This window comes from Nipponia nippon, unplaced genomic scaffold, assembly GCF_047370975.1.
Source record: "Nipponia nippon isolate SJK-2023a ecotype South Korea unplaced genomic scaffold, ASM4737097v1 scaffold_8, whole genome shotgun sequence".
NCBI classification, from domain to species: domain Eukaryota; kingdom Metazoa; phylum Chordata; class Aves; order Pelecaniformes; family Threskiornithidae; genus Nipponia; species Nipponia nippon.
This window is the reverse complement of record NW_028262402.1, coordinates 49,094,097-49,109,963: the sequence shown is the minus strand read 5'-3', so window position 1 is coordinate 49,109,963 and position 15,867 is coordinate 49,094,097. Positions and strand designations below refer to the sequence as shown.

General features: G+C 42.2%; 1 protein-coding gene across 4 annotated transcripts in view; it reads right to left on the bottom strand.

Moving 5' to 3' along the window:
* Positions 1 to 15,867, bottom strand: part of ARHGEF28 (Rho guanine nucleotide exchange factor 28) — a 128,886-nt gene that overhangs the window by 52,070 nt on the left and 60,949 nt on the right. For 3 of the 4 annotated variants that reach the window (XM_087742246.1, XM_087742245.1, XM_087742247.1), the window contains one exon: positions 1,940 to 2,070. In XM_087742246.1, the coding sequence (XP_087598372.1) occupies positions 1,940 to 2,070 (131 nt within the window). Of the gene's footprint in view, positions 1 to 1,939; positions 2,071 to 10,148; positions 10,445 to 15,867 lie in introns of those variants that run through there. The other variant, XM_087742248.1, reaches the window with a different exon arrangement.

Below are 15,867 nucleotides of genomic sequence, written 5' to 3'. Positions count from 1 at the left end.
TCTTTATTTTTTGCCATTAAGCAATTATGGGCATGAAGCACACCTCCTTTTGCACAAAGACAGGAATGGAGTTGGGAATTATGTCTTCTCATGTATAGGCATCAGGATTTAGACCCTGGTAACAAATAATTCTTCATGCAACAGAGACTGAATTCTCCTGTCGACTCTGCAGAAGATACTAAAATATAGTTTATTGTCCATCTTTTAGTTAGATGCTGCTGTTGTCTATTTAGATGCTGAATAATATTGAAAAGTCACACAGCCGGCGAAAACACTCAACCTCCAAAAAGCACCTGTATAAAAGCAAGAAGAAAGGAAGGATTGCAAGCATCTCCAAAGCCCTGGTCTTTCAGATTGCTGACTCCTCTCCAGCCCCACTTGAGATGTGTTTTCATCCCCATCGTAATTCTATTTCTCCTAGTAAAAGACAGAAAGAACTGCTGGCATTTTTACAGCAGTCCATATTTGCATTCAAAGATATGGCACATGCAAGTCTGGAAGTACTTCTGTTGCACTGTGCAAATGAGATGCACGAGGGTAAAATGCTTCTCCCAGGTCTCACGCAGCTGTTCCTCCCTTCAAAGTTATTCCTGCCTGGGCAGCGCTTCTCCTCGGCACCTGAGGGTCCTCCTCTAGCAGCCGCTCCAGCTCCTGCTGCGTGGTGCTTAAGGGAGAATTTCGCCCCAATCAGCAATTTAACAAAGTTGAACGTGGCTATGTATTGAGCAAAGGTTAGTAATCCAAGCTGAAGGACACACCCCCCCAGCAATATACTCAGGTAACATCTGCATCTGTAACAAAGCTGCACTTCTGCAGCTCTGTCCTTCCAACCTGGATATTGTTAAAATCAAGGGTTCAGAGATTGCATATATAGTCCCCTGCCAGTTGCTCGCTCCTAGGTCATTACTTCATGCATCTCTCAGTAACCTCAGATGCACTTTGAACACGCTGGCCTCTGCCTGAAAGTTCCATCTCAGCTGTCACAAAGAACTGGATCTGCAGTGAATGCAGTGGCGGAAGTGTTTCAAGGAATGGAAAAAACAAAAAAACAAGGAAAAAAAATCACGCTTGCAAAATCTCAGCCTTCTTCTAACATTATGATCTGATCAGTTCTTACTCCTATATTCCAACTTTCACCTCAGGGAGAGCCCATAGCAGGTTACAAATAAATAAATCACTCCAACCATCACTGAAACATAGCTACATGCCACCAGAATTTGGCGGCTGTTTAACTACACACAACCACTATACTCAAGAGTTCGACTAGTCCCCCCTGCCCAAGTTATGATACCTGAGTGTGACTGTGGGGGAGAGATTTCAGGTGCAACATGGTGATGTAAAATATAATTTGGTCTGGACACTCTGGCTCATCTCCAGTGCTGGTGACAAATAAATCAGAAACCTGAATACTAAGTCAGGATCTCCAGTATCAGAATGCTCCGTGCCAGCTGTAGGACATCAGCTTCACCTTTTCAGCAGTATCTCATTTTTGTTGAGCCTGTAAGCTTAGCTATGAGCTTATAATTAATTTCTGAAATTAGCAAGCATCAGCACATTTGTTTCTTTTGTGAATATACACAGAATTCAGAAAATCCGAAGTGCACATGAGCAAGTTACACTGTGTTAAATGTTTCTCAGAAAGAAGCAAATACCATCTAGCTCATAAACACGTAGAAAAAACAGTAAAAGCTGCCTTAGAGTTTTCCCTGAAGGCTAGGGAGAATAATTCCTATCACCAACTGAATCTGTTAAAAGGGACCTCATAAATGGGTTACAAAATACAGCTGAGAAAAGTAAGGTATTACTGTTTTTATTTTAGAGCTTTACTAATTGGCCACACACCACTGCTGACAGATCCAGAAGATCCTACTATCACACAGGTTAGTTACTTTAACAGAAGACAATGAAAAATTTGCCAAAAGTTCAAACATAAGCTTACTTGGTCTACTACCATGCAGTTTGCATATACTTCATCACTTCCACTCAGCATGGCAGAAAGTCTGGTTGCAGCAAAGAAAGTAGGTGGAGCCTTGAGTTTCCTGAGAACATCAAGGGTAGAGTGTCTCTGCTCTGGAAAAAAGAAATTTTGGAAAATACGCCATTAAATCTCAAACCATTTTCTTCTCATGTATATCAACTGTCATAAAAATGGTAAAGTTAAACATTAAACATCAAATCTTAGGATTACAATTTGAGTAATATTTGTGTGGCCACTTAAAAATCTGCCCATTTTGTAGTTGTCTAACACTTGCTACGTGTTCCAAGAACACTACAGTTGACAAGACTCCAAAAGGTACCACAAAATCATGTATATAACTTAAAAATAAGTGTTCCTGTATCATGGTTAGCAAAACCTTCTATTTTCCACCTAAGCTAGAACACTGTAGAGATCTGTGGTTGCAGAAGTACATAGGACAAGATTTATGGGTGTCGTGGTTTAACCCCAGCCAGCAACTATGCACCACACAGCTGCTCGCTCACTCCCCCCTACCCCAGTGGGGTGGGGGAGAGAATTGGAAAGGTGAGAGTCAGAAAACTCGCGGGTTGAGATAAGAACAGTTTAATAATTGAAGTAAAATGAAATAGAATGGTAGTAGTAGTAGTAATAATAATAATATAATACAATAATAATATACAATAATATACAAAGCAAGTGATACACGACACAATTGCTCACCACCCACTGACTGATGCCCAGCCCTTTCCTGAGCAGCGATCGCTTCCCCCCTGCCAACTCACCCCAGTTATATACTGAGCATGACGTCATACGGTATGGCATAGCCCTTTGGTCAGTCTGGGTCAGCTGTCCTGGCTGTGCCCCCTCCCAGCTTCTTGTGCACCTGGCAGAGCATGGGAAGCTGAAAAGTCTTTGACTGGTGTAAGCACTAGTTAGCAACAACTAAAACATCAGTGTGTTATCAACATTATTCTCATACTAAATCCAAAACACAGCATTATGCCAGCTACTAGGAAGAACGTTAACTCTATCCCAGCTGAAACCAGGACAATGAGCTAGGCTGAAATATGCATGATTCTGGCCTACACATTAAATACCTGACATCTGATACATTATATGAATGGAGTACTGTTCAATTGCAGCCAAATGACTCTCCTAAAGCACTCTACCTATTAGGAGCAACATAAACACTAATCTTAAACCAATAAAGCAGATTACTGTTCTTAAAACAAAAGACAGCAACAAAATTGTAAGAGGGCTATAAACAATATAGCACTGATAGTGCCTTTACAGGGTGACAGCAATCAAAATCAATCAAGATTTGACCCATGAACAAGATGTTTGGGATGAAGACTGTATCTGATTTGCTTTTGGTACTAAATAAGAAATTATCAGTTTCACCAGAAATCATTAACAGAAGTTCAGAGTTTAGTTTTCAGTAGTGTCTTCATGACTGCAAATATTATAAAAAGCTGCATGGGCTGACTCTTTATTTCACAGCTTTGAGCAGCAGAAAACCTAACCAAGTGCCACAGAAACACTGTCAGTCCGTCCTGCAGGCCCACTTCTCTTAAAGTGCCTTATAAGTATGAAGAGCATGCACCAATCCAGGATTTGAGCTGGTATTCAAGGCCTCATATTATCTTCTGATTGTAAAAGGAGGAAAATTTGACAAAGTGGAACCTAGTCTTGTTCTAGACTGTGTGAAAACAGGCTAAAAAATATCAATGTTGTAATGTAATTTTCCTTATTTTAAGATGCTTTAAGTCAAGCATTGCGATTGGAAGTGAACTGAGACAGACTAGGATAAGAATGATGGGATAGAGAAAGTATCGTATCAGGTGGAAAGGAAAAGGTACCACTAAAGACTTTCCCCAGATTATATTCCTAAAGCAATGTAACTGCTTTTGGAAGATCACAGAATCATATAGCATGGTTTGGGTTGGAAGGGAACTTTAAAGATCACCCAGTCCAGCCCCCCTTGCTGTAGGCAGGGACATCTTTCACTAGATCAGGTTGCTCAAAGCCCCATCCAAGATGCCTATGGCCATCAGATTGCAAGAAAAGTTATAAAGAAGAAATAGCACTGGATTAGAAACTACACTTGTCAAGGTCTAGGGCATTTGTTCCTTTGGGAAAAAAAGAAGTCCCAGACCACTGCCAAAACTGCAATGCCACACCACAGCTTTTATTTAACTTTAAGATGCTACCTCATAAATCCCAAGAACTGTAAGCTCTAGAGAAAACTGGAAATTCCCATTCAGAAATGGCACACTATGAATTATTTGGTTTCCAGTCCTGGCAGGCCTTGTGGGATCTCATACCATTAAAATATCCCTACAGTTCTCATTTTGCTCTCCCTCCTGCAAGAATTTTAACATGATTTTAGTGACTGCCATCTTGAGAACTGCTAAAGCTACAAACTATTTCCTTATGTCTGCCAAGATCCCAAAGCCTTTGTTTATAAATACTATAAAAGCATTGTTTTCTACAGCAGTTCATCAGACTTTGGCAGCTAAAGTCATATGGAAATGTGATTTGGTAAAACTGGCAGTACTTTCTTGTGGTATGTAAAGCTTTCCAAGGGCTGGTCTTGAACCAACAACCAGGAAGAAAAAAAAATGTCAGGCCCTCCATTGCTTCTTGTATGCTTATCACCTTCCCCAGCATGTGCTCCCTCTTGTATATAAACTCCACTGGGTACAACTGGCAAGGGTGGTATTCAGCTCCAGTGCTACGCTGTGGAGGTTCAATACACACCCCTGAAAACCAGCGCAGGCCTTAGGGATTCCTCAATCATGGCATAAACCTGAGCCTGTGGAGACAGGTTCTTGACTTCAGCAACAGTCCCCACTGCTGAGGTCTCTAAAAACAGTTAATGGACTGAGCTATAAATTACACATCCCAGGCCAGAAACAACAAAATACCCCAATTACTTCACGTTTTTATTTATATAGCAACTTCTAATACCACATTTTACATTATTTTAAAATTCTGTAAGAGAGCAACAACCTAAGTAAGAAATTCTGAAGAAAGCTGCTGCAAATACAAGATATATCAGAATATGTTATCTGCAGTACTTTCCATTTGTAAATATTGATTATCACTGCAAAATGCCACGTGTTTTTCTGGTGGTGCTCCAGTCAGTCTGTTCTTAAAGGTGAGATGTCTAAATAAATATTCATTGGGGTTTTAAATGAACAGACAAAAGGTAGCAGGTTATTTTGGGCTTCGTGTTGCAGTATGACCCCACTGTACCTCCCTACTCCCAACTCTGCTCCCCAGTTTCAAACATGCATGAAGGGACAACTCCATCAAACTAACTCTGTAAGAAGAGAAGTATTTCAAGACTTTGCTGAATGCAGGGGAGAGCATTATTAATTACACATTGACTGTGCTAGTAACTTATTTCCAGTGGACAGACCCGCATAGTTTAAGAAGTGACAAAACCATCACAAACGTCCACATCACATACTGCATTCCTACAGCCCCGCTAATTGCCTCCAGCCTGCCTTGCTGGGCTACAAGTCATCTCAGTCTTACAGGGACCATCAGCAGACCTTCCCCCAGGTTGACACGGCAGCAGGTAATAGCTCACTGCACTGGGTACCAGTAGTAATATGCATCAAGGCTGTCCTTGCCTGAAAGATGAGGATTATCAACAAAATGCATTTTCAAACAAAATGTCTCAAAAATCTCCCCTACCCATTCAAAATACTTACTCTCATTGCAGATGCAAAACTTCAGCACAGCTTATGGAAAGACAGGTAAGACTGCCAGGGCAAACTGGCACTTCTTGTGAGAGTGAATGGGTCCCAAAGAGTTTTAGCTCTGAAAGGTGTTGATAATGGACTTCATGATGCTTACAAAGGTAAAAATAACCCTAATATGACACAGCTGAGTTGCTCTGGTACTGAAACAACCCAGCAAGCACACCTCACCAAGCTGATCTTCCTGCCAGAGCTGAATGCTCTCTGGATGCATACTGTGCCATGGCCACAGAAAAAGAAGAAAATAAAGGTATGTCTCCTTTAGCAGAGCCTGTGGCTCTCTGCCATCTGCCTGGTAAACAGCCAGGAAATATGTATGTGTTATTTAGATGTAGGTGAACAAAAGCCACAGTGCTGGGAAGGATAATCTCCAAACATGGATAAAAGAAAAGACCTTGAATAATTAATAACTAGGCACAAGTTCTCTACATCTTCTGCCATGTTGTCATTAAAGTTATACAGCAAAGGCTGCACATTTTACCAGGCACAAAAGGTTATAAAAATACTTTAACTTTAAAAAAACCCACATGATCATCATAGCAATAATTCAAAACATGCTTTATGTTGGCGTAAGAAAATGTATAGCCTTGAATGAACTGTGTTGGAAAATGGCAAGAACATAACACTGTTTCTCCACAAAAATCGAAACTTGTATCATTCTGTGAGTGAGCACACAGCAAAAGAGAAGTGAAATACATCAGCGTGACCAAGCCAAGAGCCAGGAAACAAATTACAAATTCCCTTCTCTAGACAGAATGAATAGTTTTCAGACAGCTCATCACATTTACCCCCAGCAATCTGAGCAGGGGTTAATGCATAACTGGAAGTAACACAACTATGAAGTCAGCGAAAAATGCAGCGTGCTAGTTGTGGCTGGGATAGAACTAATTTTCTTCATAGTAGCTATTATGGGGCTATGCTTTGGATTTGTGCTGGAAACAGCGTTGGTAATATAGAGATGTTTTTGTTATTGCTGAGCAGTGCTTACATAGAGTCAAGGCCTTTTCTGCTTCTCACCCCACCCCACCAGTGAGTAGGCTGGGGGTGCACAAGAAGTTGGGAGGGGACACAGCCAGGACAGCTGACCTCAACTGGCCAAAGGGATATTCCACACCATATGATGTCATGCTTGGCACATGAAGCTAGGGGAAGAAGAAGGAAGTGTGCACAGCTTTTGCTTTACCTATTAAACTGTCCTTATCTCAACCCACGAGTTTTCTCACTTTTACACTTCCGATTCTCTCCCCCATCCCACCAGGGGGGAGTGAGTGAGCAGCTGGGTGGTGCTTAGTTGCCAGTTGGGGTTAAGCCACAACATGAAGACAGCTAAGCGCATGGGTCATGCAGGACTACAGAAATACTCCTGTAAATCCAGAAGTGGTTATCTGAATTTGGAGAAAGAAGTCCACACGTTCTTGGCGAGGGGCCAACCAAAGTGACATGCATGTCTGTAGGTGTGGACCATACAACCAGTTTCAATGGGGGATCTGCATCCCTAATTCTAGTGTCTTAGTGCTTCATTCAGACAGCGCAACTACTCATGACAGCAAAATTAAGCAAGTACATAAGAATAGCATTATACGGAGGGTAAAGCAAGGTAGGCTTCGAAGTGCTGTTGTCATAAAGACGAATATTTAACTGTTCTAAATCTATGGAGTAGAAAGCAAAGTACTGCATTTCCTATATACTGCGTGGACAGGATCAGGCATCTGGATGTTAGAAATCATATCATCATGTCAAGATGTGGTTCTAAAGTAGCCACCAGGAAACACTGAGGATAAAGGCACCTGTCAATCATTGACTTTGATCTTTGTCACGGGATGTGGGATGTGAGAAAGCGTCCCTTTCCAAAATGGGATTCACACCCCAGACCTCTCCCCTTGAAGCAGGCACCTTACCTGCTATACAAATGAATATACAAACAGATATAAGTTGGTGTCCCATTTTATACAACAGCACAACAGATAAAATACTTTCCCTAGATACGGGATGCTCGGTTTCAATTCCCACCTCTGCCCGAGTGGGCTCAGCGCATAACTCCCGCCTCCCAGCACAGTGGGACAGACTTGTCAGAGACAGATATTCTCAGCACCTCTGAAGGTTGTTAAAGCCTCCAGAAGGGCTCTGAGAGTCACTGCCTCTGAACAGGTAGGACTCTGCAAGGCAAGGGGAGGGGAGAAGAAACCTGCCTTATGGCCATTTCACATTAAATAACAAAATAAATACCATTAGGGGTCTTGCAGCAAGGAACAAAACTTAGACCCCCTCTCCAGCCCAATCACTAAGACAGAGTCATGTTCACATTCTCTGTTGAGTGTAATTAACCTTTAATTATGCCATGTACACACAGCCCCAGCGGGAGGGAGGGAGTCTGCAATGCACGGCCCCAAAGGTGCGCAGGCTGCGCCTGGCTCTGCTGGCCCCCAGGAGTTCAAGGGGAGGGCAGGGACTCCACCACCCAGTCTCAGAGGTCCCCGAGCAGGGGCAAAAGCTGACCTTGGGGCATGTAGGGAACTTAAAATCTGAAAACACTGATACGTATGGTGCAAAGCACGGTGTGAGACTTTCTGCTTTGGACCTTCCTGCCGGAGGCCTGCACATCTCCCCTGCCTCCCAGGGGGAGCAACCCCAGATCAGGAAACCAACAGCCTGCTGGTTTGGAGGTGAAGGGAGGAGGCTGGCATTTCATTGCCCAGATCAGTTGGAGCAGCCAGCACAGGTACACGACAACGACTTCATGACTCTCAGGGTGGGGAGGAAGAATCCCACACAGCTTCCCATTGGGCACTACGGGTCTCTTGTTCACTGAGACCTGAATGCCTGCATGAGGGAAATGCAGCTGCGAGGTACATGCCCCACACCTGCGTGCCACGATCAACTGGCCATGTTCGGATACTACCAGAAAAAAACATAGATCACAAGCCTGCTGTCACCTTGCAGAGACACTTCTCCCACCCCATGGGCCACCAGGATTTCAATTCCTCAAGCACAAGTGAACCCTTGGACTTCACCACTGAAACATGCACATGCACCCAAGAGCACCTTCTTGCTCTAACAACCCCACATATATGGTCAGCTGTGCATACAAGCCAGATATGTTGGTACACTATTAATATATATTGTGTATATATATATGTATACTATTAACAGGGATGGGAAACGAGATGCAGTACTATAACATGCAAACACCAGATCTGTATACAGTGCTTTACAACAGGTGAAGTGTTAAAAAAAAAGAAAAAAAAAAAAGCTGTCTAAGGGTCAAATAAATAACAACAAAAGTGCCATGGAGGATGGGTGTGCAGCTACAGTATTTACAGATAAAACGAGTCCTCATGAGAGACGGAAAGAACACACACCATACAACTTGCAACCCATTTCATCTTCTTTGCAAATTGCATGCACATCCATACACATTGCAGAAACTCCTATGCACTTGGGAAATACTGGATTTCCCCACGATTAAAAGTAAAAAATTCAGAAAGTGTTCTGGAAGATAAAATGTGCATTCTGTACACATTTTTCACTCTAAAACTAGGTCAAAGTCTCAGTCTGTGTAAACATGATTCTCCTGGCTCATTGACTTTAATGACACTGATGGATCTTCCTTCTCTTGTTTGTTTTTTCCCTTTCTGAAACACAAAAAAGCAATTTTATGGAAGGAAGCACAAATTACATTTTTTGCCATTCTTTCTCTTCATTTCTTTGCTTTTAAATGTAGTAAAAATTTATCTTTCCTCATTAAAGCTTTCAATGATAATTCTTCCTAACATAAACTTGCTGGTCAGTGCCTTTCAACCTCCTTAAAACCCCCTTTATCATACTGACAACATTTATAGTGCTTACCTCCCAAAGACTTCTCCACAAAGGAGGACAATGTCTAACTGTGGAAAGACAGTAACTGACCCTGCCACCAAAGAGAGTAACTGATCCTTCTGCTTTCTTTTACAGAAAGCAAAAGATTTCCTTCTTCATTCTGGTAAGATTTTTGTACATAATTTAAAAAAAAAGCCTGTTAGCCATTGAGGCAATTTGAATTACCAAATTCTCCCTAAATAAAAACAACTGTAACCAGCAGAGCTTTCTGCAGCTGCTGTCGTGCCATGCAGCTCCCAGGGTGTCAGAGCTGCTCAGCGAGAGCTACACATGCAACCAGAAGGAAAAAAAAGCCCTAAGAGAGTAAAGAAATAAAAACAATTTTAAAGAACAGTACATAATTTGGAGAAAACACTTTCTTCTTACTTAACAAATTTCAACACTGTTATCTACAAAAGTGAGCTATCTACATAACTAACAGTAAGGTAGACTTTCACTGGAAAGAAAATCTACCTCATGCAAGCTATTCATAGCCCCCTGCACACAACCAGACAATGAAAAGGAGGCAGAGCAAGAGTCATTTAAAAGAAGACAGCTTTTTCTACCTGGTTTGGATGCCCTTCTTCGAATCCTCATTTTAGGTAAGGAAGGCCAAGAGTAATTAAAAGGTGAATCAGAGTCTGAGTCCATTTTTGTGCTAAATAAACAGAGAGCAGATTCCCAAAGTTGCACTTTGTTGTTCTCAAGAGCAAGTCAAGTCTAAGAGTGATGTAAAATAAAGGAATGGACAAAGAAGGATCAAATTGCCCACTAAACACAGGGGAGGGAGAAGCTGTAAATGTTTGCTCTCTTCAGGCGTCCAGGCATGTAGACAGATCAGGCTGCAAATAATAAGGCAGAAGCAAGGAGGTTAAAGTATGAGAGCTTCGAGTGGAGCTGTTGCATCGTGGTCCAGAGCTATTTGAAAGGTCACTGTGTGCCAGTGAATCATTAACTCACCTTTCCATTTTGATGTAAATGAAAACAATAGGAGCCAAGTAAGGAATCAGAAAATATGTCTCAAAAGTAAACAAACTATTTCAAGCTTTTTCAAAGCCTTGTTTCCATGTTAAAAGTGGGGTTTACAAGCACTCTCAAATGAAGGACAGGCAAAATGCTGGAATTAAAGAAGCCAAAGATTAACAGTAAGCTAAGAGCACTAATCAATCTGCTGGACCTATATTACTGCAGAGCAATACTCCTCCTCTCAACGTTTACAATTTTGCAGACCTTGGGATGTTGCAGCTGGAAAAGCCGTGATACCCCACTGAAAATCTTTTGCTCCCATCTTTCTAGCTCGAATGAGCTTAAAGCTTAAGTGTTATAAAGAAAGATTACACTGTCATTAGAGGAGCTCTCTTTGCAATAATATTTAGTCTGAATAGTATTTTCTCCTTCACACAGTCACCACGTTAGACAGTGAATCATAAGGATTTTGTAGAGCTGGCACCTTTACAGCTCTGGTCTAACCTCACAGCAATGCACAATACAGCTAGTGACTAATTTACAACAAATCCTCCATTCTTATACAGTCTCCCTGAACAACTCGTAGGCAATTAGCATTCAGTAGGAACTCATTATCCCTTCCCCCAACATCTTTACACTACACAAACTACATTTTTTTTAAACGGGCTCAAATGTGGCCATACAAGAGCTAATACAAAAATAACATGTCCACTGTTTCTTAACCAACTCCACCAAACATTTCTTTTAGTTACTCCACAATGTATGTGTTTTTGTATTCCACATAAAGGAGGAGAGGGAATGTGGATCAGCTTAAATGTCAGTTTTTGGAAGATGATGACATTTGAGCTTGTTAACATTCCTTACTTCACTTCAATTATTTTTCAGGCTGCTGAGGTCTGCAGCGCAACTTCTGTATTATGTTTCAAGTGATTCCTCAATCCACGTTTCAGTTGGAGATAACAACGTATTTGTTGAAAGAAAATAATGCAATTCAAATGCAAATTTAATTCAAAACCCATTAGAAAAATATCTATCAGGTTTTCAGGGATAAAATAATTATTATACAAGCTCTTCACAAAGTGCACAAATTACACAAAACACAGTTGAAACACAGCATTGTTCTGCCCTTCCTTTAACTGAAGTTCTGCCAGCTTTGTTAGGCCTGAAAAGAATTCGCCTCAGATACTGGAAGCCTTAGACTTTCACTTTAAATATTAGACACTCCCATAGACTTTGTTTGATTTATATATATAATTAACAGCCCCAGGGAACTACAACAGACAATGGATGACTGAAAATACAGAGAGGATATAAATCCATGCTTTAAGCATCCACTTCAAAATATCTCCACTCCCTGGAATGTCAGGTTCAAATTGCACTGGTAAATCCCCTGGGCATACGGGAATGCAGGCACTGACATACACGTTCCCACCTGCACACCATCCAGGGCACTCGCCTGCCTCCCATCGTGGCCTCAGTTTGAAAGAAAAGGAAAGGATGAAGCATATTTGTTGGATAACTTGTTCACTTAGGAAATGTCTTCCCAACTGCTCCGCCACAAAAGATTTCCCCTCTATGCAGCAATTTTCCCTACCCAAGTGTGCTCCCTCGCTCATCAGAGGTATTTAACGCCAACCAGAGTAAAAGTCTTAATTTCAGACATGTACAAGAGGCAGCGCTTCATGGGCGAACAGCAGTTTACATTTAGAGAGAGTTGTATGTTTTACGCTGGCTTTAAAATGTCTCACCTTTCAATTTTAGCAATTATTCCTTTGTTTTACTTTATGTGAAACCGTAAATTCTGCCTACTTCTGGTGATATCTCCATTTCTGCATCTTTTCTCTAAATTGACTAATTCTGGCTTTTTTCACTCGCATTGGTCTTCCTGGACTTCTGTTTAGTCCAGGGAGGAATAACTGGAACCAAACAAAACACTCACAATGCGGAAATGCAGCCGATGTATTTAATGGCATTAAAATACTTTACATGCCGAGACATTTACTTTCCTGAATGACCTCTGTACGATGCATAAATGTTTTCACTGACTGCTCAGTTATTGCCTGTTCCCTCCCTTACACTAGCAGCATTCATTTAGAACCTTCCAATACAAATCAGTAATTAAGGATTGTTAAATAATTTTTCAACAGCAGCCCTATTACATAGCGCTCGGAGAATCCAGCTACTAAACTTCTGCTGTGATAAAAACCTGATCATTTACTCCTCCTGCTTATCCTCTATTTTTTGGCCAAGTTCTTAGGCTTTTCAGCCCCTTACTGCACTCTCCCTTGAATAGGATCTTGCATGGGAATTTGTCAATGGCAGTCTGAAAGCACAGATAAATTATCAACCTTCACCCCTATTTCTGAAAGGTTAATTGAATATCACTCATGTTATTTGCTCTGTTCAGGCCTTGTGAAAGATGAGGTTTTTCTAGTTTGTAAAACTCCTTTATGCAGACGTGAAAGACCTCATGCTGCTTTTTGCCACAAAGAAGGGTTTTGCCTTACAGTCTTTGGCTAAAAATATTTTTCATCCCATTCTTGCACTTTTGTGGGATGATCCAACCCACTTTTCACCTGCCACTCTTTGTTTCCAAAGTGGTGGCATTTGCATGCAGCTGGCAGCTTATGAGATAAAAGGTGCTTTCTAGCTGGAAAATATTAACCTTACTTTCCACCGAAAAAATGTTTTCAATTATGTATACCAAGGTATAGATGTGAAGATAAAGAACAAATGGGCTTTTTGTGTGCATTACCTAAGGCTAATGTTTTTGATAAATAATTCCTTAAATTCTTTCACCCAATGCTTGCCAAAACACATCTGTATGATATAAATATTTTTCAGAGATATTACAGTCTATTGTCTATTGTCTGACCATTCCCGCAGCTCGTGGCAAGATGGAAGGAAGCAGAGGAATGTCACCAGCATCCGCAGTCTCCATGGAACAGCACTGTCGCCTCCCCGTCGCCGCACTCAGAGGACAGCCCCGCGGCACCGAGTGGGTGGGCTCCCTCTCCCCATGCACTGCTAAACCATGGGCTGGCAGCTCTCTCTCTTGGGCAGACCAGAAGATGACAACCCCTCTGGGCCCAGTGCCCCCTCCCCAGAGGGAGAAGGGATGTATACGGGATGGAAAGCGGGGCTACCAACCCCAGAAACAGGGCTGGAGGGGGTCACTGCTGGACACAGGTGAGATGAGAACAAAGCCTGAACAGTGGCTCTGCCAAAAATGCCCTGCCTGGTTTGCTCTTGGCAGAGTCTCCCCTGACATTAGGGATGAAGCTGATTCCCCCACAGCTTGGTTCTGCCCCAGGACCAGTAGAGCCTGCAATCATTTCCCAAAGCTGCGGAGAAAGCTTTGACAAGGAAGGATGGTGTAAAAAGGGCTAGGTGATCTTCTCCACCAGCCTCTGCGACCCACAGGCACACGTGGCTTTCCTACCTTCTTCACTCCATTGTTTTTATTAATTAGAGCACATCTTCCCACAGAGAGGATCAGCCAACGTACCTGGACAAAATAGCTGCATTACCCTACATTATACTTAACAATCATGTTGAAAACTCAGCAAATGTGAATTAAAGGCAACTAAAAGCAAAACACTACCAACCAGATCCCCCACACCAAGCACCCTCTAACACTCTTCCCACCTGCCCACAACAATGATGCAATGGCTGTGCAGATTGCTGTCAGCAACAGCCTCACAGGTCTCATAAGATGCCTTGTCACACACATTATTTTTACCACCTTTCTTCTCTACCAAAGACCTGGGTCTTTCTTATGAAAGTTTATACTGGAATAGTCAGAAAAACTTTGCCACATCACTATGCTCCCCTTCCCCCTTTCCCAAATCACTGATGAACCAATCATTGAAAACCACAGAACCAAGCCCAGATCCTTAAGATCTTGGTGGATGACCTCCCCCACTTGTTTTTATGATCTTCCTTACTGCCAAATTTTTGATGGGTGATTCATGCATTCAGTTTAGGGAACTGGCCCGTTTATTTCCTTATTTTGTGAACAGAGATCTGTTGAGGCCTCTCACAAGTAACACAGCAGTTTGGGATTTAAACTGTTCAGCAGTGGATCCCAAAAGGTCCAGGCAGGCAGTCACTGCCCATCATCGCTGCCCAACATATGACAGGATTTGCTGGATCCCACCTCTTTCACTAGCGCCCCGTGGCAGGCTCCCCATCCCACGTCACCCACAGGGGGACAGGGCTGGGAAGGGCAGGGAGCAGGGCAAGGGAAGGAGGAACACGGAGTGTCTTGCACTGCACATTTTCCATTGCAAACATGCCTTCTTTCCACCGTTTCAACCCTGATGAAGCCACAGGTTTCAATAGGGTGAAATATCACTAACGTTCAGCATCATGGAACGCATCTTCCTCCCACTACCAGTTTAAAGCAGCAGATTTTGTTCTCCCAGAAAAGCCTTGTCCTTGGTGAATTCAGGTATCAAACCTAGGCACGTTCTGACATGAGATGAAAAGGCCCTGACCCCCCCCAGCCTCGAAACCTCCCGCTCACACCTCCCCTCATGCAGGTGTTCTCCACTCTTCCACTCCAACAGCTGATGATGAAACCCACCCACACTAGAGACCTCTTTTCTGTAACAAGTGTCTACTATAGATGCTGTGTAGCCAGATACCAGAAATATTAATGGAAAATACAAAATAACAATACAGTACCATAAATTTGTGTCAATTTTTCATTGACTTATTTGTGTAGTTTTTTGGACGCTAGCCTGGAAATGAACACAGAACAGCTGCTGCCTTCACAGACACCCTGCTGAGAGTGGCAGGCCACCCTACCCGTCTCCAAAAACGCTGTTCTACGCAGACCCCTGAGTTTACTGAAACACTCCACAGTCACGGCAGGCTGCAGGAGAAGCAGAATCAATTTGTGTGTGCTGTTTCCTGGATTGCTTTAAACTAGACTGCCAGTCCAAGTGTTCTTATGTTCCACTGCATTTACTTCCACATGGATATATCCTTATGCCAACCCCTGACAGGGCACATGGAATCACAGTGCTTCTGCAAACTGTCCAGACTGAGAGGAGACCGTGCCATCTAAATTTATACCTAACTCCTTACTATTCCCCTGCAGGTATATTTCTAATTACAATGTGAATTATGAAATTAATTTTTAAGGCTGTTCTTTTAATGTTTTCCTTGAAACCAGGGTGACAACTACAGCTAGAACACCTATAATGAGACTAACACTATCACACGAAAAATATCATGTTCGTGATATTCAATGAATGATGCATTATCCAACAAAGAGCTATTAGAAATACTTACCTCTTCTGAAAAGCAACT